General features: G+C 38.9%; 1 protein-coding gene across 2 annotated transcripts in view; it reads right to left on the bottom strand.

Moving 5' to 3' along the window:
• Positions 1–22,265, bottom strand: part of efhc1 (EF-hand domain (C-terminal) containing 1) — a 67,299-nt gene extending 45,034 nt beyond the window's left edge. Inside the window, exons 1-4 of one of the 2 annotated variants that reach the window (XM_051924609.1) lie at positions 22,087–22,196; positions 21,295–21,457; positions 17,078–17,299; positions 11,921–12,208 (exon numbers count right to left, since the gene is read on the bottom strand). In XM_051924609.1, the coding sequence (XP_051780569.1) occupies positions 11,921–12,208; positions 17,078–17,299; positions 21,295–21,330 (546 nt within the window). In that variant the 5' untranslated portion in view covers positions 21,331–21,457; positions 22,087–22,196. Of the gene's footprint in view, positions 1–11,920; positions 12,209–17,077; positions 17,300–21,294; positions 21,458–22,086 lie in introns of both variants that reach the window. The other variant, XM_028797186.2, reaches the window with a different exon arrangement.
• Positions 22,266–27,147: the final 4,882 nt, after the last annotated feature.

Below are 27,147 nucleotides of genomic sequence, written 5' to 3'. Positions count from 1 at the left end.
TATTTGAGGGTTTTTCCAGCATGAACCGCCTTTTTAAGGTCATGCCATAGCATCTCAATTGGATTCAGTCAGGACTTTGACTAGGCCACTCCAAAGTCTTCATTTTGTTTTTTCTTCATCCATTCAGAGGTGGATTTGCTGGTGTGTTTTGGGTCATTGTCCCTGTTGCAGCACCCAAGATCGCTTCAGTTTGAGTTGACGAACAGATGGCCGGACATTCTCCTTCAGGATTTTTGGTAGACAGTAGAATTCATGGTTCCATCTATCACAGCAAGCCTTCCAGGTCCTGAAGCAGCAAAACAAACCCAGACCATCACACTACCACCACCATATTTTTACTGTTGGTATGATGTTCTTTTTCTGAAATGCTGTGTTCCTTTTACGCCAGATGTAACGGGACATTTGCCTTCCAAAAAGTTCAACTTTTGTCTCATCAGTCCACAAGGTATTTTCCCAAAAGTCTTGGCAATCATTGAGATGTTTCTTAGCAAAATTGAGACGAGCCCTAATGTTCTTTTTGCTTAACAGTGGTTTGCGTCATGGACATCTGCCATGCAGGCCGTTTTTGCCCAGTCTCTTTCTTATGGTGGAGTCGTGAACACTGACCTTAATTGAGGCAAGTGAGGCCTGCAGTTCTTTAGACGTTGTCCTGGGGTCTTTTGTGACTCTCGGATGAGTCGTCTCTGCACTCTTGGGGTAATTTTGGTCGGCCGGCCACTCCTGGGAAAGGTTCACCACTGTTCCATGTTTTTGCCATTTGTGGATAATGGCTCTCACTGTGGTTCGCTGGAGTCCCAAAGCTTTTAGAAATGGCTTTATAACCTTTACCAAGACTGATAGATCTCAATTACTTCTGTTCTCATTTGTTCCTGAATTTCTTTGGATCTTGGCATGATGTCTAGCTTTTGAGGTGCTTTGGTCTACTTCTCTGTGTCAGGCAGCTCCTATTTAAGTGATTTCTTGATTGAAACAGGTGTGGCAGTAATCAGGCCTGGGGGTGGCTACGGAAATTGAACTCAGGTGTGATACACCACAGTTAGGTTATTTTTTAACAAGGGGGCAATTACTTTTTCACACAGGGCCATGTAGGTTTGGATTTTTTTTTCTCCCTAAATAATAAAAACCATCATTTAAAACTGCATTTTGTGTTTACTTGTGCTATATTTGACTAATGGTTAAATGTGTTTGTTGATCAGAAACATGTTGTGTGACAAACATGCAAAAGAATAAGAAATCAGGAAGGGGGGCAAATAGGTTTTTCACACCACTGTATATATATATATATATATATATATATATATATATATATATATATATATATATATATATATATATATATATATATATATGTGTATATATATATATATATATATATATGTGTATATGTATGTATATATATATATATATATATATATATATCTGTGTATATATATATATATATATATGTATATATATATATATATATATATATATGTATATATATTTGCAGTTGGAGATCCACAAAGGGAGAAAAAACGAATCACGTATCATAAAATAGTTTTATTCCTGAGCTTTCAACCCCTATCAGGGATCTTCATCAGAGGATAATGCTTAGACTTACAAGAATCAAAGGCAATATATAGCAACACATTCAGTATTGGGGGGGGGGGGGGGGGGTGGGTGTTGGTGACTAAGTCAGTATGATCAAGGGGGGGGGGGGGGAGGTATCGTTTAATTAAAGTGCATATGTCCTTCTTAAGTTGGCATATGCTGGGTTTATGTCCAAGTGTCTGTTGATGGCGTTTTCATCTGATAGCCAAGACTCGGGCCAACTCTCTGGCGCTTTTTGTACGGCCTTAAATTTTACTTTTACGTTGTCCCAGTTGAATGTGTGTCCTGTCGATTTAGTATGTGCATATATCAAAGATAGTGCGTCCTTTCTTCTGATGGCGTTGCGATGTTCCTGTACACGTGTTGAGATTTTTTTTTGACGTTTGTCCTATGTATACAGCTGAGCAAGAATTGCATGGATACTATAAACTGCGTTTCGTGATTCGGCTGTCGATTTCTTGTTTTTAGCATTAAACAGGACCAGCGCAGATTGTTGGTGGGTTTATGTGCTATTTTGATGCCCCACTTGGTCAGGGTGCGTGCCGTGCCTTCTGACACATTATGGTGATACGGGAGTGAATGCCAGGTGGGGTGGGGGTTCTGATTTACGTCGATTGCATGCTGATTCCTTTGGCGTCTGCTGTGTAGACTCCGATTAATGAATGATTTTGAGTATCCGTTCGAGGTGAAAAGTTGAAACAGATAGCGTCTCTCATTAATTTTTGTTTCCTTGGTATTACAATGCGTGTGGACTCGTTTAAATAGGGTTTTCACGCAGCTCCGTTTATGAGATACCGGGTGATTGCTGGCGGAGTGTAGAATCTTGTCTGCGTAGCATTGTTTGACACCATAATGTGTCAGAAGGCACGGCACGCACCCTGACCAAGTGGGGCATCAAAATAGCACATAAACCCACCAACAATCTGCGCATGGACCTGTTTAATGCTAAAAACAAGAAATCGACAGCCGAAACACGAAACGCAGTTTATAGTATTCCATGCAATTCTTGCTCAGCTGTATACATAGGACAAACGTCAAAAAAAAATCTCAACACGTGTACAGGAACATCGCAACGCCGTCAGAAGAAAGGACGCACTATCTTTGATATATGCACATACTAAATCGACAGGACACACATTCAACTGGGACAACGTAAAAGTAAAATTTAAGGCCAGTACAAAAAGCGCCAGAGAGTTGACCGAGTCTTGGCTATCAGATGAAAACGCCATCAACAGACACTTGGACATAAACCCAGCATATGCCAACTTAAGAAGGGCATATGCACTAAAATTAAACGATACCTCCCCCCCCCCCTTGATCATACTGACTTAGTCACCAACACCCACCCCCCCCCCAATACTGAATGTGTTGCTATATATTGCCTTTGATTCTTGTAAGTCTAAGCATTATCCTCTAATGAAATCTCAGGAATAAAACTATTTTATGATACGTGATTCGTTTTTTCTCCCTTTGTGGATCTCCAACTGCAAATATGCAAACCGTATCACAGACCTTCTCTTCCATATATATATATATATATATATATTTATATATATATATATATATATATATATGTGTATATATATATATATATATATATATATATATATATATTAATTATATATATAATATATATATATAATATATAATATATATATATATATATATTAATATATATATAATATATATATATATATATATATATAATATATGTGTATATGTATGTATATATATATATATATGACAGCAACACTCATAACAATGACAACACAATTACATTGACAATCATGTTACGTTATTTTTAAAATGTTTCCTTTACTTTTTCATAACCTCTTTAACACACTACTTCTCCGCTGCGAAGCGCGGGTATTTTGCTAGTATATATATATATATATATATATATATATATACAGTGGAACCTCGAGATACGATCACCTCTGTATACGAGAAATTCAAAATACGAGGAAAGTATGAGCGAAAAATTCAGATCTAAATGCGAGCATTGGCTCGCGTAACGAGCCAGGCTGTGGGTATAGCTCTCAGCTTAGCGAGGGGGCGTGGTAGCAGTTGCGAGCTGCGATCTGCGGTGTCTGCGTTTCTCACTTAAGTGCACAGGTGGGAAACTGCCCACATCCATGATTGTTCCTGTGCCTGATGGGCTGCAGCTCCCCGCATATATAGAGAAGCGCGAGCCGGTTAAGGGGGAGAAGAAGTAAAAGAAAACAGGAGAGAGAACGGAGGTTGCAGCAGGCAGGCAGGCAGGCAGGCAGGCAGGCAGTCGGTCGGTGCGGGAGAGCGAGCGAGTACAGGCTCGCGTGTGCAGGCTCGCGTGTAGCTGAACAGTGAGCTGAACAGGCGAGCCAAACAGCTGAAGCAGGACGGTGTAGAGAAGGTCAGCTGCATTAAGAGTGCCTCACCTGTTGCAGAGCCCGCAGGTGAGACGCTAACAGAGAAGAAACACCGGGGATTGTCATCTGTTTTTTAAAGACTGCATCCTTTTGACGTTTTAACCTCGTGTTAAAGGATTGTTATTCTTGTGTATTTTAAACCTCCACTTCACAACTGTTTTAAGGATTATTTATTTAAAGATTTATTGAATGCTCTACTGCACTTTAGACACCTGTTTTGATTCTTTTAATAATCAGTTATATTATTTACCAGTGTTATTTATTAAAGGTAGACTACAGTATATATAATTTATCAGTGTTATTTGTTAGGAAAATTGATTTTTATGTTAATATATTTGGGGTGCGGAACGGATTAACTGGATTCCCATTATTTTCAATGGGGAAGTTTGTTCTAGATACGAGAAATTCGCTATACAAGCTCAGTGCTGGAACGAATTAAACTCGTATCTAGAGGTTCCACTGTATATATATAATATATATATATATATATATATATATAAAATAATAATATAATATAGAAATACAGTGGAACCTCGGGTCACGACCGTAATTCATTCCAAAACTCCCCATAGGATTGTATGTAAATACAATTAATCCATTCTGGACCGTACGAGCTTTATGTAAATATATATATATTTTTTAAAGATTTTTAAGCACAAAAATAGTTAATTATACCATAGAATGCACAGTGTAACAGTAAACTAAATGTTTACTTACTTCTTCTGTAATGTTTACTACTTCTGCTTGGGCTCTCTCTCTCTCTCTCTCTCTCTCGCTGCACAGGGAGAGACTGAACACTTGCGGAAATCATCGGCGCGTTCAAACCGGAAGGGAAACTGGCTTGTTCGTCACCCGAGTGTGTGGTCGTGAACAGATGCAAAAGTTTGGCGAACTTTTTGGTCGTAACCCGATTTGTACATGGTCAGAGATGTTTGTGACCCGAGGTTCCACTGTGTGCGTGTGCGTGCGTGTGTGTATATATATATGTATGTATGTATATACTGTACATATATATATAGGGAGGCGCAGTGGTAGCGCTGCTGCCTCACAGTTAAGGGACCCGGGTTCGCTTCTCGGGTCCTCCTTGCGTGGAGTTTGCATGTTCTCCCCATGTCTGCGTGAGTTTCCTCCGGGTGCTCCTGTTTCCTCCCACAGTCCAAAGACATGCAGGTGAGGTGCATTGGCAATTCTAAATGGTCCTTAGTGTGTGCTTGATGTGTGTGTTTGCCCTGTGGTGGGCTGGCGCCCTGCCCAGGGTTTGTTTCCTGCCTTGTGCCCTGTGTTGGCTGGGATTGGCTCCAGCAGACCCCCATGACCCTGTAGTTTAGGATATAGCGGGTTGGATAATGGATAGATGGATGGATGGATATATATAAATAAAATCCTAGGCCTAAAAGTGCAACGATTTTATGTGACGTTTTTATGTCACGCTTTAAATTGGGCTTATTTTAAATTATAAACTAAAAAATATCAAGAACTCGCATCCCATGAGACGAGACTTTGTGCCGAGAGATTTAACCATGCCCGGGACCGAAAATAAAAGACAAAGAGTAGGACAGCTGCTGTACAGGCTTTTAAATGTTCGAAGCATTGCACAAGATGCGGTGATCATCCAGGAGCTGATCAAGCAAAAAGGAGGTAAAAAAAAAAAAACTATTTGTTTCCCATTGTGTCACCATTTAAAAGGGGGTTTCAGGGGAGCAACGTCTCCTTGGGGTGCGTTCAGCCCCCCTCTTCACAACGCAAGCAGCACAGACGCAAAGTGGCTTGTGCGTAGCACTGGCCGGGGGGGGGTTTGGCGAGCGAAGCGAGCAGGGGTGAACTCCCTAGTTGTATAAATATATGTGGAAGTACATATTCATTTACCCATCTATCCTTTTTCTGTAGTAATTTGATCCAATTTTTAAGGCCCTTTAAGTGCTGGAACCTATCCTGGTAGTATCAGGAGCAAAAAAGGAACCAATCCCAGAAATGGGCCACTACCTTATGGAACACATTTACTCTCTCTCTCACACACACACACACACACACACATCAGTCCAGTTTAAAGTTTACAACCATACTGATACATTTTTTGATGGGGATGAAGAATCCATACAGACACAGGGTCTAAAATCCACACTAACAGTTACTAGGTGAAGAATCAAACCCATATACAATATACTAACATACTAAAAGGATAGGTAGATTGTATAAGACCCAACTATATGCAAGCACACATTTTGCCTATAAATTCTTCCAGAGTTTTTGATAAAACTAGAAATTCCTCTAGTAAAACCACAGGTCATAATCTATGACTAGAAAGAAAGTCCAGTAGTTATGTACACTTTATAAAAAAAAATGAGGGTTATTAAATAAACAAGGTGTCTCCCACATAGTGCTGCAAGATAGTGCTGTATGAATTTTAACATGGCATTTAGTATGTTTCTTATGGATAACAAATATTATTACAAAGCAGGATACCATCCTGACATACAGAAATGACAATAAAGATGTATATTCAATAGAGAGTCAGAGCAGAAAATCAAATAATTAAAGTACGGAAAAGCTAAGGGATGCCATAAAAGGGTGAATAAAGTAGTGGTCAGCCTTACTCCTCTCTTTGACTCAAGTACTATATAGACATATAAGCAGATGTAATAAATTGTAATAAAGTGCAAGTGGTAAGTGTGCCATTCAGGTTACTGTGCTGTCAAAGTGTATTCAATAACGTATTGCTTTCCTTTACCTGCTTAGTCTGTTTCAGGGTCGCAGAGAGCTGTCTGCATTAGATACAAGGACAGACCAATGCAGGGCACATCGTCACAGTCTCAATAAGCAAGTGTGGAGTTTGCGCATTTATCCATGTATATTTATTAGAAAGATTTACCCTGCGTGTACATATACCCTTGTAGATTTATCTTTTTTAAATATTTCACATTTAATAGCAGTATATGAAATGTACCAGTCCAAGCTTTATCGGCTTTTCAGTTTTCGTTCTTGTTAATAAAGAGTGACATTGATTCATTTTCCTTTGTGTAGTTGCTGATTAATCTAACATGCAACCTTGCCAGTGTTTCTACAGAATAAAATAGCATTGGCTATGGCCCCCAAGTTTAGCTGAATTCATACATTTTCAATTAAAATCTGGACAGCTTTTGAAAATCAATAGGTAAATCAGTTCTTCAAAATGTTGTGTAACTGAGTCCTGAAAAGCTAACTTCTGCTAGCAAACTGAATAGCATTGATCCTAGTATATATGAGATAATTTCTATCACCTTCACAATAAGCATAGCATTGTGTCACAATGAAGCAGAAACTAGAAAAGTAAGAAAACTGGGTTGAGCAGCACTGGCAATAAGTTCATACCAGAAAAGCAGCAGAGTCCATACCTTTAAAAATGGTAATCAGAGAAGCATTTCAGATTTCACTATGGATTTGGGATGCCCAACTGGCCAGGTATACCACCAAGGTGACAAATGGCATCAGACAGTACTGTGGTAAACCTCCAAACAGTAAAGCAGGTAGGGTCCTGTACAATCTAGCATTGCCAAATAAGGTCCATGAAGGAGTTGCACAGGGTGTCCTAAAAACACTTTGTTAAAAGGCTATAGAGTGGAAATTTGAAATATTCCCCCATTGAAACAAGTGAGAAGATCTGGTTCAACAAGCTAAATTACAATCACTGACTAGGATTATCCCAAAGCTATTTATCAGACCTGATTTCAGCACGTTACCTGATGTATAGAATATCCACATTAATAAAAGGGTAAATATGTCAGTGTGTCCATCTGTGTTCCCATCTGATTACTATGTCTTTGTCATTCAAATAGATGGCACATCACAAACATTAACACTGCTTTCACAAATCCCATAGAAATGGCACATAACAGACATATACATTGCAGGGTGCACTGCAAATGTTAACAACCGAAGTCTACATTGATGAGTTAGATTTCAACCCGTCTTAAACAGGTAGCACAGCTAGTTACATATCATTATTGTGTAAATTTAACAATCCACTTCTTCTCTTGTAAAAGCCAGTGGCCATATATTTCAAAGTCAGTCACTTTCTGCACGACCTTCTACACTGCAGCTATCTTTTCCAAAAGCAGCACATTTAGCCATTGTGGTTTTATGAGTAAGCAAGAAAGAGCAACTATGCACCAATTACCATGTTGTTCCAGATAAAGGGATGAAAAGTGGGATTTTGGACGGAATGTTCTGTGCATTATCCAAACCACAGAGAAAATATAAAAACACTGAACACTGAGTAATGTTCAAAGCAGCACAGGCAGGTCATTTTTCATTTAGCAGTCAGTGGTGTTTCCAGTGAAACAGAGGTCTCGAGTGTGAAGTAAAACAAAGTGGCAAAGACGGCTTTGTCATCAGAGATGGTGTTTATAACTCTCCCAATATTTCAGTTAATAAAAATGTGAAAACACTAAATGCATAACGTGCCACACCCATCTTGCCAGGAAAGGTTCCTTAGCTTTGAATCCAAACCTGGATTTGGGGGTAGTGAGGCCTAAGACAAATAGATCTAAGTTGTGTCAATTTGCTTGTTTAGCAGGCAGCGAGAAGTCAGTCTGGCATGAAAAAAAAAAACCCTCATAAGATATCTGTACATGACTAATTATCCACAAGAATTAGCATTTCTGATGCATGAGTATAATACTTTTGTCATTTGTTCCAGTATTTTTATTTATGTATTTTTTTAAAATTTGATTGATTTTATTGTAATCATTCCATACAAATAGATAAATTTTTACAAAAAAATAGGATTGAAAACAAATCATACCCCCACCCCACCACCCACGGACGAAAACTTAAAAATAGTAAAAATAAATAAATTGAGGTGTGTAACCGGCGGATACAGATAAATGGAGAAGAAAAAGAAATGGGGAGAGAATCTGCTTCCTTGGTGCTTTAAGAGCTTATTCTAAAATGTTATTGATTAGATCCTGCCAGGTTTTGAAAAAGTTCTGCACAGATCCTCTAAGTGAGAATTTGATTTTTTCCAGTTTCAAATAATATATAACATCAGTTACCCACTGACTTAAAAGAGGAGAGTTAGGATTCTTCCAGTTTAGCAAAATAAGTCTGCGCGGCAATAGTGTAGTGAAGGCGATCACAGTTTTTTTTTTGTCCTTCTCCACTTTAAGCCCATCTGGAAGAACACCAAACATAGCTGTTAATGGGTTAGGAGGGATTGTGACACCAAGGCTGTCTGAAAGGCATTTAAAAATGTTTGTCCAGAATGATGTTCATTTGGTGCAGGCCCAAAACATGTGACCCAGTGAGGCTGGAGCTTGATTGCAGTGTTCACAGGTTGGGTCTTGCCCTGGAAACATTTTGGACAATTTCAAGCAAGACAGATGTGCTCGATTATATAATTTTGAGTTGAATAATTATATGCTTTGCACATATGGAGTTTGAGTGAATTCTCTGCATTGCTACCTTCCACTCCTTTTCTGAGATGTTGAGTGAGAGATCCTTTTCCCATTGTCCTCTTGGATCTTTGAAAGGGACTGTAAATATTTTTAAATATTGCAGAAATGCTGTCTGAATCCTTGAGACTGAGCAATATTTTTTCCAGCATAGAGGAATGTGGGAGATGGGGAAAATCGGGCAGGTTCTGTTTGACAAAGTTTCTAATTCGAAGATAGTGAAAAAAATGTGTTGCTGGAAAATTAAATTTGGAATGTAATTGTTCATAGGATGCAAAGATGTTGTCTATATAAAGATCTCTAAGCAATTTAATCCCAAATGTTTTCCAGATATTAAAAACTGCATATGTATGCAAGGTTTGAAAAAGGTGGTTCTCATGCAGAGGTGCCACAGATAAAAGATTCTCCATCTTAAAATGCTTTCTACATTGGTTCTGAGTGAGAGAAGCACAATTGGGTGATTAGTATATTAGCGATAACTTGCATTTATTGGGGCACAAAGCAGGGAATATAGAGAAGTACTGCAGGATTTTATTTCTATTGCAGACCCAGCCTGTGTATTTTCATCTATTTGTGTCCAGGTTTTTATAGCTTGTATATTTGCTGCCCAGTAATAAAACTGAAAGTTAGGTAGAGCCATGCTACCTTCTGTCTTAGGTCTTTGTAGGGTCGCTTTTTGGATACGTGGATGTTTTGAACTCCAAGTAAATGTAGTTATGGTTGAATCTAATTTCTTAAAGAACGATTTATTGATGTATATTGGAATGTTTTGAAATAAAAAGAGAAGCTTAGGAAGAATATTCATCTTAACAACGTTAATTCTTCCAGCTAGAGTGAGCTGGAGCGTTGACCATCTATGCAAGTCTTGCTTAATTTTTTCCATACAGACGGCGAAATTTTGTTAATAAAAAGCTTGATGTTTACTTGTGATATTTACCCCTAGGTATTTAAACTGATCTGCAATAACAAAATGGAAGGTGTCCAATCTGATATTGTACAGTATGCTTGAGAATTCACTGGAAAGAGCACACTTTTATTCAAATTAATTCTGAGACCAGAGATCTTTTGAAATTCTGCTAGTGCTGTTAAGACTGCAGGCACAGTATTTTGTGGGTCTGATATATACAAAACCATATCATCTGCATGTAGAGAAATTTTCTGTTCCAGTATTTTTAACACTCGTTTGCCTTCTACCCAGTGATGTGCCTGTCAACAAGGAGTAGCATCTTCACCCAGATGGACAATCAACTACATTCCCGTAGACTGGAAAATAATTTTCAAGAGATGCAGTAGTACAAATAACTGAAAGTAAGACAGCAGGCTGTGGTGCTTGATATTATTTCTTTCTATCCACCCATTTACTGAATCCATCTACCTGTACACTTACTACATTTCTTAAGTCTTACAATTATGGGCAGTATACCACTATAATAGACGCTATAAGATACAAAGTAGAAAGCAACCAGCTCCGACTAGAGATGGAGTCAATCACTCTCACACTTGGCCAACTAAGAATAACAATTTAACTTAATCTTTATTTCTTTAAGTCATTATGGAAAGCCTACGTAAACACTGGGAGAAAATGCAAGGCTAAGAGTTGAAATCAGGCACACATATATCAATGGGAAGAGAGCAGGGCCAGAGCCATCATTAAGGCAAATTAAGCATCATAAGGGGGGGGGGGGGACCCACCTGCATGGGTTAGCTGCCTAACAATCAGTTGGCGCACTAATAAGCTTGGCCTATGGGCACAAAATAACCTAGCACTGGCACTGGATGGGAGTGAAATCCGTAGTACCAAGTGACTGACTGTGTAGATATGAGGTGCACATTAAACTCCATACAGAAAACAACCCAGCCCATAATTCAAACCCAGTCTTCTGAAACCATAAGCAGGCAGGAGTTAGTAAGCACTGCACTGTTGTGTCACTCTTTCATACAATAGTATGCTGTTTTGTGAAAAGTAAGTATATCCAATGTAAATTTTTTTTCTTTTATAATTTATGTGGACATATCAAGATTTGATCTTCAGTTAAACAGTATCTATAGGTAAAGGTGGAATAATATAACAAACATGCATGCCATATTTACATTTTGTAGTCCATGATATAATTAAAATAAACATAAATTCAAAATTCACATGTGGAAAAACTTATTACAGTAGAAAATGGAGTGATAGTATAGCCAAGGGTGTATTTACTTTTTCAACAGAAGGAAATGGAATATCTGTTCATTTTTCATTGCATAAACTATTTCAAAGTAAAATTTCTATTGTGTATTTCAATTGCATCATGTTTATCTAAAAATACTATTTAAATGAAAATCGAATCTTGATATGTCCAAATAGGTTACAAAAAACAAACATTTCAGAGGGTGTAATTACTTTTTCACATGACTGCATTTGTTGATTCCGCTGTAAAGGAAAAGTGGTTAATTGATGGCTTTACAAAACATGCCTATCTTTTTGTTATGTAGAACATTATATGTTCTTACCCTTGTGAAGAGATCACAGTCACATAGCCGATACACAGTTCCATAAACAATGAGGTCTGTTCTGAGGTTCAGATCTTTCCAGTGATATGTCTCACCCAGGGCATTTTTTGGGAGCTGATGTCGCTTGACCAGTTTCCCTTGAGGTATTCCAGAGTTTTCTACCACTGGTTCCACAATTGAAATGCTGTCATCCTCCAGGTAATAATAAACAACAATAGGGCGCACATAATACTCATTCTCAGAAGAACCTTCAATATCTTGTCTGAAATACCCGTTGAATCGTAGAACCTAAAATGAGAAAAACATTACATTTGTTGTTCTTATGATTACAAGGCTTCATAAGTTATTGAAGTCACATATGTGTATTCCACTTTGTAAAAAATATTTGTTGGGAACAGAAGAGGGCAATAAAGAGTAAATGTAATTAGTGATAAAACTCAGAAAAGGATTGTGATGAAGTCACTACTATTTTTGAATAGAGATTGTGCAATTAAATCTGAAATAGAAACTTCTCCATACATAGTCAAACCAGAATAAAAAGACATGGGGAAAATGTGCAAACTACGAACAAGAAAGAAACTGAGATTGAGCTTTAAACTTGGGCATTGTGAGGCAGCAGCAATAACCACTGTTGCCACACTGCTCCCCAAATTTAAACTAGTTAATCGATTAGTATTTTTAAAAATAAGGCAAATAGCAGAATTGTTTTCAGAAGACTTGCTTGCACCATCATCTTTTGCTATACAAGGTTCTATCTGAAGTGCACCATTCTGCAATAATATAAATGACCAGAACATACAGTAAGTATAATACACTGATCAGCCACAACATTAAAACCACCTGCCTAATATTGTGTGCCAGCAAAACCCATTGAGGCATGGACTCCATAAGATCTCTGAAGCTGTCCTATGGTATCTGGCACTAAGGCTCTAACAAATGATCTTTTAAGTCCTGTAAGTTGCAAGATGGAGCCTCCATGGATCAGACTTGTTTTTCCAGCTTATCTCACAGTTGTTCTACCGGATTGAGAGCTGGGGAATTTGGAGACCAAGTCAACCCCTTGAACTCCGCCATGTTCCTCAAACCATTTGTGAACAATTTTTGCAGTGTGGCTGTTGCCATGAAGGAGTGTACATTATATGTGCCAAAGTAACAACCACATGAATGCCAGAACCCAAGGTTTCCCAGCAGAACACTCCCCAGAGCATCACACTGCCTTCTTCCCTTAATGCATCCTACAGATATCTTCCGTAAGTAAACAACGAACACGCACCTGGCCGTCCACATCATCTAAAAGAGAATGTGATTCATCAAATTAGGCCACCTTCTTCCTTTGCTCCAAGATCAAGTTCTGATGCTCAATTTCCAATTGTAGGTGTCTTCAATAGTGGACACGGGTTGGCATAGGCAATCTGACCGATCTGTTGCTAAGCAGCCCCATACACAGCAAGTTGTGTTGCACTGTGTTTTTCTGACACTTATCTCTCATGGCCAGCACTAAGTTTTTCAGTAGTTTGTGCTAAAGTAGCTCTTCTGTGAGATCGGACCAGATGGGCTAGCCTTCGCTCCCCAGGATAATCAATGAGCATTGAGCACCCATGACCCTGTCGTCACTTCACCGATTGTCCTACCTTGGACCACTTTTACTAACACTCCAAAAGACATGGGGCCTCATGTATAAACGGTGTGTACGCATAGATAGATAGATAGATAGATAGATAGATAGATAGATACTTTATTAATCCCAAGGGGAAATTCACATACTCTAGCAGCAGCATACTGATACAAAAAACAATATAAAATTAAAAAGTAATAAAAATGCAGGTAAAAACAGACAATAACTTTGAATAATGTTAACGTTTAAACCCCCCCCCTCCCCCCCCCCCCCGCCCCCCCACCACCCCGGGTGGAATTGTCGCATAGTTTAGGGGAGGAATGATCTCCTCAGTTTGTCAGTGGAGCAGGACAGTGACAGCAGTCTGTCGCTGAAGCTGCTCCTCTGTCTGAAGATGACTGTTTAGTGGATGTAGTGGATTCTCTTGGGAAATGTTGCATACGAACGTTTCCACGCACAAATCGCGATATATAAAACCTAAACTTGGTGTAAAGCCACGCACATTTCCACGGTACCTTATACCCTGGCATACGCAAGTTCTCCGCTCGGTTCTGCAGACAGGCGGCACCCAGCGTCAAAGCAGTGCTACTGTTCCTGTGTGGTTACCCTTTCTTTCTTCGATCCACATTCCTGACACGGCTTTATAAATACACTGAAACTAACTGCATATTGTGTATTAGTGTAATGCATCTGATTGTAATTAACCTGTAACAACATAATGGTCCAGGGAATAGCTATAGTATTCCAAATACCATAACTGCTTTAGCGTTGTTACTCTCACTGCACCTTCTTTTTCTTCTTTCAGCTGCTCCCATTAAGGGTTGCCACAGCGGATCATCTTTTTCCATATTAATCTCACTGCACCACTCGGAGTATTTATATCACTGTATTTGAGTTTGGAATCACAGCAGCAGCTGATCGGAAAGAGAATTATCGGGATACAGCATCAAGCACATGCTGCCTCAGCCACGGCAAAACACTTTAGAGCCTTTCCTGTACTGACCTCACGGTTCAGAAACAGTTTCATCCCAAGAACTTTAAACGCACTCAATCAGTCCATCAAGTGCTCCTTGTAGAACTGTTTGTACTTATAAGTTACAATTACCTCACTGTGATCTTGCATAACAGTTATAATATTGCACAACCTGCGCCACTTTATAAAGCGCGTATTTACATATGATGACGATATCATTTTTAAGATGAAATGCAGCAAAATATGTTGATTATATTATACAGATAATACTTTAACTTAATTAAAATAATCAATATTGTTAATAATCAAACATGTGAGGACACGGTGCCGCAGTGCTGGCTAGTTCACGGATTATTCTATACCTCGTGCTTTCTTGCTGGGCTGGCGCAACACTGGTAGCATAGATAGATAGAATAATTAAACATGTACTATGAAGATATTTCAATGTTCCTTAAACGTTTTGAAGAATCGTCGTTCTAAGCTTACAGATGGCTTAACATCTATTACAGAGCTAATGGTGTGGCGATTGGGTATTTGGAGAAAGAATAGTAAGGACAAGAATTGGAGGTTAGTATTTTTGAAAGAGACAGTACTGCTGCGATAAATTATTTCATTGAAGGTCGCACATGGTGCAGCAAGCATCTTGCGTGAGACATGAACAATCAGTGCGTCACTGTGTTCCCATGTTTAATAACATGCTTTCATTCCTATTATCCATGAAAAAGATATTTCATATACATCTAATTATTTTAATTATTCAGAGAGCTGTAATATTATGAATGTAATGGATTCTGTGTCCTGTCGGTGAAAGAGAAAGCCCGTTTAAGAAGCAGGTAGTGATTCACACACATAGAGCACACAAAAGATCAAATACAGAACAAAGCATTTAACGTGCTAGTTTAGTTACGATGGGATTTGAGAAACTAGTAAATTAAACGATTTTAAGATGAAGTTTATGATGTTCTACTTTAATGGCAAAATAAACTACGTGATTAAAGTGGAAATTTCGAGATTAAAGTTGACATTTCGTGCTTTTTTCCCCACCATGTGCTTATTTTTTTTTTTTTTTGTCTGTGGGCACTGTGCAACTTTGTGAACTTGAGCTTTCAAGTTTCTCCGACACTCTGTCACCCGATCAACTTTCTTTGGTTGATTATACCACTGTTTAAACCAACAAATAGTATGTTTTTCCTTGCCTTCACTTGGTATTCACTGAAATTCTTATATTTTCCCCCGTGCTTTTCCCATTGTCTTTTCACAGAAGGCTGAGCTTAAGGGCTATTTATATTGATTTGCACATTCAAAGAGGTGTAATTCTGGGAGGAGTTGGGGCGGGACAGCAGGCACGTGCATGTGCGTTACTTTTCATGCTGATCGGGATTTATGAAGCGGAAGAACATGGAAGTTTGCTTACGCACAATCCCGCTTTTGTGCTTACGCCATGTTATAGTGTGAGTTCTACGCACGGCATTATACATGGGGCCCCCAGGCGTTTTAGAGATACTCTGACCCAGTTGTCTAGCCATCACAATTTGGCCTAAACCAAAGTCGCTCACATCCTTACACTTGCCCATTTTTCCTGCCTCCAACACATCACTGCTCACTTGCTGCCTAATACATCCCACCCCTTGACAGGTGCCACTGTAATGGCATAATTAATGTTATCCACATCACCTCTCATTTGTTTTAATGTTGTGGCTGATCAATATATTAAGCTGTTTAAATTATGAAAAATGATACAAGAATGAAAATGAACATTACAAATTTTGTGAATAACTGTGGCAATGTTTTTATTCTTTTGCTATACCATATAGTGAACTATTTATCATTTCCTAATTTCACATTTATCTATCTCATTAAATGTTCAAATAGATGACAATGTGAAAGCACTTATAGCACTTAAATCTCTGATTTAGGGTTTGGACATTATCAATGGCCCAAGACAGCAAAGAAACTATGAATACCCCTCAATATGGACAAAAACTCCATGTTTTAAAATGTATCTATCTACTTCATTTGGCCTTTGAGCAGATCACAGCGTAAAAGAAAGAAGCAGTTTAGCACCAAAACACTTGATTTGGAATAGAAAGCAAATATTTATGAGCTCTGTATGCATTCTTTTATTTCCAGTGCAGATTTACAGGAAGCCAAAGTTTTATCCCAATTGCACAACACATGAATCATTCTTGGACAGGACACCAGTCCATTGCAAGGCACACTCAGTCATACAGGGACAATTTAATATAAGCATTATTTGTACATCTTTGAGACATTGGAGGGAAAACTTTTCAACTGGAGAAATACCATACAGACATAGGGAAAACAAGAAGACTCCTCAGGCGTCCTGTGACTGAGTTGAAGAGGCGACATATTATAATGTGTCTTACTAACATATATAAAAACACAGTACTATATATAAATAGTGCTAGAATGGTGTTTAATTCTCAGCTTTTTGTTGCATTGTCAAGGCAGGCTCAACAGAATAATGTGGGTTTATCTAGGATTACAAAATGTACTAAAATGTTTTTGGCCCATTAACAATACTCATTATGAAATCAATTTCCATTACCTTTTTGTCAAAAGCCACATGTGCTGGGATGAAGTCTGGAAGTGGATGAGTCCGAGCAGGTCCATAAGTAAGTATAGCTCTCTGCCTGTTCATCTGATCGAGCTCAGACTGAGTAAATTGGTCCACAAGAAGCGGTTCCCGTCCAATTCCTACAAGTGGGCGCTGAGGCACAGCATAGCCATTCTTATATTTCAGTGTTTGAGGCCTGCCATGTAAGGTTTTCTGAAACAGAAAATATGAACAAAGTAAAGCTTTTACTGTAGTCCCTCTTTAACAAGACAATCCAATAACTATCAAGCTGAGAATTAAACTACTGAAATGATAGGTTTTGACAGTATATGTCTTTTAAAAGTGTTACATAAAATAAAGGATTTCATTAGTTAAATTTTTGAAGCAGTTATCACTGAAGTAAGACTAGCAGTTCTTACATATATTTATACATATAAAACAGTAACAGAAAAGTACAAAATCTGGCGCAGTTACACATACAAGCTCATATATTTATTAATATGAACAGAGACAAAGAGGTCCGTTAACTTTGTTTAGTAACAGAATCACACTAACAGAAGATCTGGTCGGCTGGCAACTGAGGCAACAGAGTGTAATTGCAGACTGCAGTACCTATGAGGTCAGTCATGTAATGCCCCAACATCACGAAACATAGTGTGATAATTAAAATGCTGGCCCAACTAAGCAAAGTGATGACATCCACAAGGAAAATATAATAAATTGAGCTAATCATTCATTAATAAGGGTAGGAGCCAGCCCTTCATCTATTATCAAACTTTCTTAATACTATTAAAGGCTATAGGGGGTCAGGTGACAAAACTAGGAAAAAACGTCAAGTTCCACCAGTCAGTTCTGAACCAGTTTTATTCAACTTACAGTCACTTAAAAATGGTGTTAGCCTATTCGGGCAGAAACCAACCCTGGATGAGGCACCAGTCAATGGCAAGATACACTAGCCCACACATAATAACTCATAAGTCCATTTTAGAGTCACCAATTATCCTAATGCAGATATCTTTGGGACAAGGGAATAATGTAACCCCACACAGAAAGTGACTATGTTTAGAATTTAATCCAGATCAAGCATTTAAAGCAGCAGGATTTCAGAGACCTGCTTCTCTGCTTAAATCAATTGGCCTTGGTGCATGGCCACCAACATGTCTCTGGAAGGATCCTAGCTTGGCTTGACTCACAGAAGTAAGAAAAAGTGAGGGAAAATGGTGTTGCCTCTGACCCCATGTGAGTGGCTGGCAGTCTTTATGTGCAGGCAATGGATGTGGTAGATGAGATCATGGCATGAGTTGGAGAGAAAGCTGAGCTGCTTGGAACTGAGCTGTGAAAGTTTGTAGCAGTGTTGGAAGGTGGACAAAGAAGGAAATGGCAATTTCAGCCAAGGAACAGCCAATTTTCCTTTCAGGGCTGGATTAAGATATTTAAAGACAATAAACACTTAAAAGATTTAGGTGCCCCTATAAATACGAGCAGAACTCACTCTCAGTAGACAACTGAACAGGACAGGTGACATGACCAAGACAAGAACAATCATATGAGCCTCGGTGGACTGTGAGGCAGTTACCAGATTCTAATTTTGTGTATTCCCAAGATTAATACATAACATTAATCACCATTATTACTATTTTATTATTACTTTTATTATTGTATATACTGCATAAGTATGTAATTATTTCATTTAATGTGGAACCTGGTTCAGCTGCACCATTTTCAGTTTTGCACCATATGGTCCATGGTAAATCTCACAACGGAAATTTTCTGTGGTGTCCCATTTCCCTTGATGCCCTAAATAAGAGCTTATTTTGCTTAATGGTTAATCCAGCCCTGGTTCTTTTTAAGGGCCATCAACTGCCAGTGTAGTCTGAGTGCACGTTTATTCATCTGTCTTTCACCCCAACACCGCCAAGCAGTTACAACAGAATTAACCATATAGTTCCAAATTATGAAACACAATATTTTCAAACTGTGATATGTCCACTTCAGTGTGGTAAACATTTATTGTGAACGTGCCATAAATGTTCAGTTAATAAAATAAAAGACAAGTGCCATTAAATTCTTAGGAGCCGTGGCAGTTAAGCAAATAGTAATGATTAGAATTTGATTTAATACAGTGGTGTGAAAAACTATTTGCCCCCTTCCTGATTTCTTATTCTTTTGCATGTTTGTCACACAAAATGTTTCTGATCATCAAACACATTTAACCATTAGTCAAATATAACACAAGTACACACAAAATGCAGTTTGTAAATGGTGGTTTTTATTATTTAGGGAGAAAAAAAAATCCAAACCTACATGGCCCTGTGTGAAAAAGTAATTGCCCCCTGAACCTAATAACTGGTTGGGCCACCCTTAGCAGCAATAACTGCAATCAACCGTTTGCGATAACTTGCAATGAGTCTATTACAGCGCTCTGGAGGAATTTTGGCCCACTCATCTTTGCAAAATTGTTGTAATTCAGCTTTATTTGAGGGTTTTCTAGCATGAACCGCCTTTTTAAGGTCATGCCATAGCATCTCAATTGGATTCAGGTCAGGACTTTGACTAGGCCACTCCAAAGTCTTCATTTTGTTTTTCTTCAGCCATTCAGAGGTGGATTTGCTGGTGTGTTTTGGGTCATTGTCCTGTTGCAGCACCCAAGATCGCTTCAGCTTGAGTTGACGAACAGATGGCCGGACATTCTCCTTCAGGATTTTTTGGTAGACAGTAGAATTCATGGTTCCATCTATCACAGCAAGCCTTCCAGGTCCTGAAGCAGCAAAACAACCCCAGACCATCACACTACCACCACCATATTTTACTGTTGGTATGATGTTCTTTTTCTGAAATGCTGTGTTCCTTTTACGCCAGATGTAACGGGACATTTGCCTTCCAAAAAGTTCAACTTTTGACTCATCAGTCCACAAGGTATTTTCCCAAAAGTCTTGGCAATCATTGAGATGTTTCTTAGCAAAATTGAGACGAGCCCTAATGTTCTTTTTGCTTAACAGTGGTTTGCGTCTTGGAAATCTGCCATGCAGGCCGTTTTTGCCCAGTCTCTTTCTTATGGTGGAGTCGTGAACACTGACCTTAATTGAGGCAAGTGAGGCCTGCAGTTCTTTAGACGTTGTCCTGGGGTCTTTTGTGACCTCTCGAATGAGTCGTCTCTGCGCTCTTGGGGTAGTTTTGGTCGGCCGGCCACTCCTGGGAAGGTTCACCACTGTTCCATGTTTTTGCCATTTGTGGATAATGGCTCTCACTGTGGTTCGCTGGAGTCCCAAAGCTTTAGAAATGGCTTTATAACCTTTACCAGACTGATAGATCTCAATTACTTCTGTTCTCATTTGTTCCTGAATTTCTTTGGATCTTGGCATGATGTCTAGCTTTTGAGGTGCTTTTGGTCTACTTCTCTGTGTCAGGCAGCTCCTATTTAAGTGATTTCTTGATTGAAACAGGTGTGGCAGTAATCAGGCCTGGGGGTGGCTACGGAAATTGAACTCAGGTGTGATACACCACAGTTAGGTTATTTTTTAACAAGGGGGCAATTACTTTTTCACACAGGGCCATGTAGGTTTGGATTTTTTTTCTCCCTAAATAATAAACACCATCATTTAAAAACTGCATTTTGTGTTTACTTGTGTTATATTTGACTAATGGTTAAATGTGTTTGATGATCAGAAACATTTTGTGTGACAAACATGCAAAAGAATAAGAAATCAGGAAGGGGGCAAATAGTTTTTCACACCACTGTATATATTTTAAGAGAACACAAATAATGAGCAACTCATTAAGGAAAGTTTAAATACAGTAAGTGGATTCTACGCTTTGTTATAACAAACACATGTATGAATTTCTGAGTTAATCAAGATCTTGTTCACATTTAAAATAATGGATAGGATTACACTGCGATAACCTTACCTAACTTTAAAAAAATCTTACTGAGTCAATGAATATTAACTCTATTTATTTATTTATTTTTCTTTAATATAACGGTGCTTAAAGTTCTGTGTGGAAGGAATCTGGAGAGTCACACCTGCAAGAACTGATAGGCGTTTAGCATTTTTCTCTCCATTACTACATCATATGATATTCAAGATAAGTTATTTTGTGTGGCATAAAGCATGGAAATATTTGCAAAGAAAGTTATCCACTGTTAGGTTTTGCCCACTGCAGAAGTAATTACTAGAAAATTCAAAGAAAGGAAAGATAAAGTAGCCTACTGTGCAGCTCCTTCCTCGCTTTGCATTGCAATGCATCCAATACGAAGTCTGGCGGGTTGTGCTTCGGTTGAGAGTATAATTGGATAACTCACGCGTCAGTCCTCGGAAAATATCCAATCATCTTTAGAATGATCGTCGCTCTTCCTGTCTTCGAGAAGCATCGCTGATAGTTTCGCATTATTGATGTGGGCGCGATTAAATATTAAGAAAGAAAGAAAGAAAGAAAGAAAGAAACCTGAAGGTACATATGTGATGTTTTGCGAATGTTAATCCAACACTCAGAAATAACACGGTTACAAAGTACTATACAACATTTTGCTTTCTGTGCGTCGCCGCAGTCGTTCACTCCTGAACTGTTCATGTGTGAACTTTTCAAGTTCTGCTTTTGTGCGCGTATTTTCTCCAGGTTTGTGTAGTTAATGGACGGCTCTGAAATCAAGAATACAGGCATACAGTATGTTTGTGCACTGTGATGGACCAGAGTTTGTTCGTGATGGCAAGTTCTTTTTTCAATGTTTGCATTTCCAGCTTTTGTTATAATAGCAGGTGTTTACGTCAAGGAGCAGATCGGTAAAGGAATATTGCGCTAGTGAACATATCAGAATTATAAAGTACTTCATTTTTTGAATATTGTACTGTAATGTAGTTAGAAATTGATTTAATGTAGCTAGAAACTTATTTAATATTAACATCTACTAAACTTTTATGGTTTAGCAGTGATCAAAACGAAAGCTTGCCAAGAATTCGCAATTATTTACCACAATCAAGAAGATGAACACAAACTGTACTTACTGTGAGATCCCTAAAAGAGTTTCCAGGCAGAAAAGGCAGCTGCCCGTGACAGGCATTTGAAGTCATGGTAAAGTTATTAGCGTCGTGAGTTTTCGTTTCTTCTATGTCTTTGTCACTTATGCTGGTTTGTGTAGTGTGGCTACTGCCTTGACTTTTCTGCTTGGTCGCCGCTCGCTCTGCATCCTAGCAACCGACATCTTACAGAGTATCCATGGAGATTGTAAACAAAGTGAAAGGGGCGGTTCTTCTTCGCCTATTCGTCTGATCTACTCCTGCTTGACTTCACACTTGAAATAAATAAATAAGCAGATGAATTGGATTAGGCGGCTTGTGAATCTTTTATTAACGTAAATACATACGGTTAACCGATCCGTTCACACCCAGCTATTTCTAAAGAAAACTGTCAGCGTTATCGTAAGCAGCTACATCTAAGAAAATAAAGCCGTAGAAAGAACGTCATGTATAAATAATTGTCATGAGGTTTGTAATGTACCTTTTCAAAAATCAAGAAAACAACGTAAGGTATCAGAAACACAAAATAAATGCATGCAACAGGAAGATGGTATAGAAATAAGTGCAATAAATTTAATTAGAAGATAAATACTTTACAAAACCAAGCCATGTCCATCTCAGGACCACATAAATAAAGTTTTTTTAAAACAGGCTAGTAATCCCAGCTCATCGACTCAGAGTGGTTAGCACTAAAGCTTCACAAATCTCTAATCTAGAACTAGGAACAGTCTGTGCAGATTTTACATGTTCCCACTGTGTCATGTCAGATTTTTTAAAGGATATTATGTTGAGCAGTGGTGATAAATTGAACTAGCACCCTGTCTGGGATTGGGACCACGTTATATTTAATGCTGCCAGGACAAATCCTGAATTCACCATAAATGATGTCATCCGCACATACAATATAACTAACTTGCTTGCCACATGTTTGTCTAATTTATCTGTATAAGTTAAAAAGACCAGTGTTGTAAGCACTGATCCTTGAGATACCCCATTTTTAACATTTTCTTATTCAGAAAATTATTTCCTTGCTAAAACTTCTGTGTTTTCTGTCAGTTCTATCCTCTTCTGTAGATCACACCTTAAATTATTAACATATATGTTAAGCAAATGCACAAACTCAACACAGCTAGGGCCAAACTTGAATCCAGGATTCTGAGATTAGGAGTCAGTAGTGTTGACCACTGTAACACCATGCAGAAGCAGTTGAAAGTTTATACTTTTGATAGTTGAAATGAACAAAGTGGCAGATGATGCTGCAAAAGCATGTCCATGCTTTCGACAGAGGTTATGAGTGCATTTCATGAAAGAATGAACAGTATTTCCAATAAAATAGACTCCTACAGCTGTTTTGTTTGACTAAACTAAACAGAAAAGCAAACCTAAAAGTGGCTTCAAAATTGTAAAGTTATCAGGTTTAGTTTATTCCGACTTATAATTTCAAAATATTTGTAAACATTGCACATTCATTAAATCACACATATGATATTATCATTTTGAGTATCTCTCTATTATAATAAAAAAATCCTGGGACTAGACAAGACTTTTTACCCTGAGACGAGATGTGACTTTTTCAGAGAGATATGTTCGAGACAAGACTTTGTGCCAAGAGACTTAACCACGCCTGGGGCTGGAAATAAAAGACAAAGAGTAGATGAAACTACTAAAATTCGAAAGTTTCAAAAAAATAATAGTGAAGATCGCATTATTGCAAACAAACGGAAATAACGTTGGGCGGTACAGTGGCGTAGTGGTAGTGCTGCTGCCTCGCAGTTAGGAGACCTGGGTTCACTTCCCAGGTCCTCCCTGCGTGGAGTTTGCATGTTCTCCCCGTGTCTGCATGGGTTTCCTCTGGGTGCTCCGGTTTCCTCCCACAGTCCAAAGACGTGCAGGTTAGGTGCATTGGCGATTCTAAATTGTCCCCAGTGTGTGCTTGGTGTGTGTGTGTGTGTGTGCCCTGCGGTGGGCTGGCACCCTGCCCAGGGTTTGTTTCCTGCCATGTGCCCTGTGTTGGCAGAGATTGGCTCCAGCAGACCCCCATGACCCTGTAGTTAGGATATAGCGGGTTGGATAATGGATGGATGAAATAACAGAACAGCGAAAAGAGATCGAATATATTGTTCGTACTTAAAGTTTAAGTCAGAGACTTGTAGATCGTCTAATTCGTGTTGCCATCCAGGAAAAGTAGTGTTTCTTCCCAATGAAGAGACGTATCTGCGAGAATTAAAAGATTTGTTGTCTGGTGAAAGTTAAATCCACATGCACGTGCGTCAGAGTGGCTGGCGGGCAAAGCCCCCTAGTATCAGTAAAAATAGTTATCCATTCACTTTTATTATTGCTTAATCACTAAATTCTTTTAGGAAAGACAGTGTCAAGTCATATCATTTTCTCACCAGCTTCATTCAAACCAGGACTGTAATTCTTGGCTAGCATAGGGCACAAGTCAGGAATAAACCCTAGACAGGTCGCCAGGCCATCACAGGGCAAAGACACACACACATACAGTAGTGACCAAAAGTTTTGGCAGTGACACAAATGTCGTGTTTTGTAAAATTTGCAGCTTCAGTTTGTGTGGTGGCAGTTCACATTGTTTTTATATTATTTTGCACAGTGATCAGATGCTTATTAATTCATTGCAAAGAGCTTTATTAGCATAAAAAGTTAACTTTACCACAAAAGGCCATTTTCACTTATTTTGGCCCTGGCACAAAATGATCAGCTAAAAGTGTCCAGTAAGTACAGGATTGTCTTTACCTCAGGAGTCAGCTACAGAATCGTATTGCCACCAGTGCAGAGCTTGCGCAGGAATGGCAGCAGACAGGTGTGAGTGCATGTGCATGCACAGTGAGGCGAAGACTTTTGGACAACAGCCTTGTGTGAAGAAGGGCAGCAAAGTAGCAAGAAGAAGCATCAAGGACAGACTGAAATTATGCAGGAAGTGCAAGGACTGGATGGCTGAAGACTGGTGCAAAGTTATTTTATCAGATGAATCCTTTTTCCAACTGTTTGGGACATCTGGAAGATCGATTGTCCAGAGAAGGAAAAAGTGAACACTACCAGGAGTCCTGTGTCATGCCAACAGTGAAGCATCCTGAGACAATCCATGTGTGAAGTTGCTTCTCAACCAAGGGAGTGGGCCTTCTCACAGTTCTGCCCAAGAACACTGCTATGAATGGCATCAAAACATCCTCCAAGAGCAAATTCTCCAAACAATCCATATGCAATTTGGTGATGATCTGTGTATTTTCTATCACGACAGAGCACCATTTCATGCAAAAGTGATAACGAAGTGGCTTAATCTCATTGAGAATCTGTGTTCAGTTCTCAAAAAGCGAGTGGGCAAGCAGAAGCCCACAACTTGTGATCAACTCCAAGCACTAATAAGGCAAGAATAGATCAAAAGGGCCAACACTGTACATATTGACTCTTTGTATAAATTTGATGTATTTGCCTGTAGCCAATAAAAGCCTTTGAAGCTTATGAAATGTTTATAATTGTTCTTTAATATACCATAGAAATATGTAAAAAATATTTAAAAAAATAATCTGAAAATGCTGAAGCAGCAAAGTTTGCAAAACACCACATTTATGTCATTGCCAAAACTTTTGACCAGTACTGTACACACAAAACACCAAACTCACACACTCTACACTTTTAAAAATAATTGCTCTTTACTGGCATTTTATGCTTCTTTACTGGGTTTTGTGGTTCCTCACAGAATTTTTGATTGACCAGGCCCCATTTCATACTGGCAAGTATCTTTGCATGTTGGTTCTTTGCGCTTTGAAAAACTTCCCAATATGCAGAAGAAGAAAAAAAATGAAATCTTTAATTTTATGTATGGTAGGCTACATAGCAGGATACTAACAAATTAAGAAAACCTGGACTTGGCCCGTGTTACTGCATGCAGCAAGAGTCTTTTTAAAATCATGACTGATTGGTATTTCACAAATCTGTTACCATCTATTCATGGTTATTTACTGTATGGAGCCTGTTGTGGGTTATAATAAATAAAGGCTCTTTTTGGAACCTTCATGAGATAGATAGATAGATAGATAGATAGATAGATAGATAGATAGATAGATAGATAGATAGATAGATAGATAGATAGATAGATAGATAGATAGATAGATAGATAGATAGATAGATAGATAGATAGATAGATAGATACTTTATTAATCCCAAGGGGAAATTCACATACTCCAGCAGCACCTTACTGATACAAAAAACAATATTAAATTAAAGATTGATAATAATGCAGGTAAAAAAACAGACAATAACTTTATATAATGTTAACATTTACCCCCCCGGGGTCGAATTGAAGAATCGCATAATTTGGGGGAGGAACGATTTTCTCAGTCTGTCAGTGGAGCAGGACAGTGACAGCAGTCTGTCGCTGAAGCTGCTCCTCTGTCTGGAGATGACACTGTTTAGTGGATGCAGTGGATTCTCCATAATTGATAGGAGCCTGCTGAGCGCCCGTCGCTCTGCCACAGATGTCAAACTGTCTAGCTCCATGCCAACAATAGAGCCTGCCTTCCTCACCAGTTTGTCCAGGTGTGCGGCGTCTTTCTTCTTAATGCTGCCTCCCCAGCACACCACCGCATAGAAGAGGGCACTCGCCACAACCGTCTGATAGAACATCTGCAGCATCTTATTGCAGATGTTGAAGGACGCCAGCCTTCTAAGGAAGTATAGCCGGCTCTGTCCTTTCTTACACAGAGCATCAGTATTGGCAGTCCAGTCTAATTTCTCATCCAGCTGCACTCCCAGGTATTTATAGGTCTGCACCATCTGCACACAGTCACCTCTGATGATCACAGGGTCCATGAGGGGTCTGGGCCTCCTAAAATCCACCACCAGCTCCTTGGTTTTGCTGGTGTTCAGGTGTAGATGGTTTGAGTCGCACCATTTAACAAAGTCATTGATTAGGTCCCTATACTCCTCCTCCTGCCCACTGCTGATGCAGCCCACGATAGCAGTGTCATCAGCGAACTTTTGCATGTGGCAGGACTCCGAGTTGTGTTGGAAGTCCGATGTATATAGGAT

This window comes from Erpetoichthys calabaricus, chromosome 3 (assembly GCF_900747795.2).
Source record: "Erpetoichthys calabaricus chromosome 3, fErpCal1.3, whole genome shotgun sequence".
Classification (NCBI taxonomy): Eukaryota; Metazoa; Chordata; class Cladistia; order Polypteriformes; family Polypteridae; genus Erpetoichthys; species Erpetoichthys calabaricus.
This window is presented reverse-complemented; position numbering and strand designations above follow the sequence as displayed.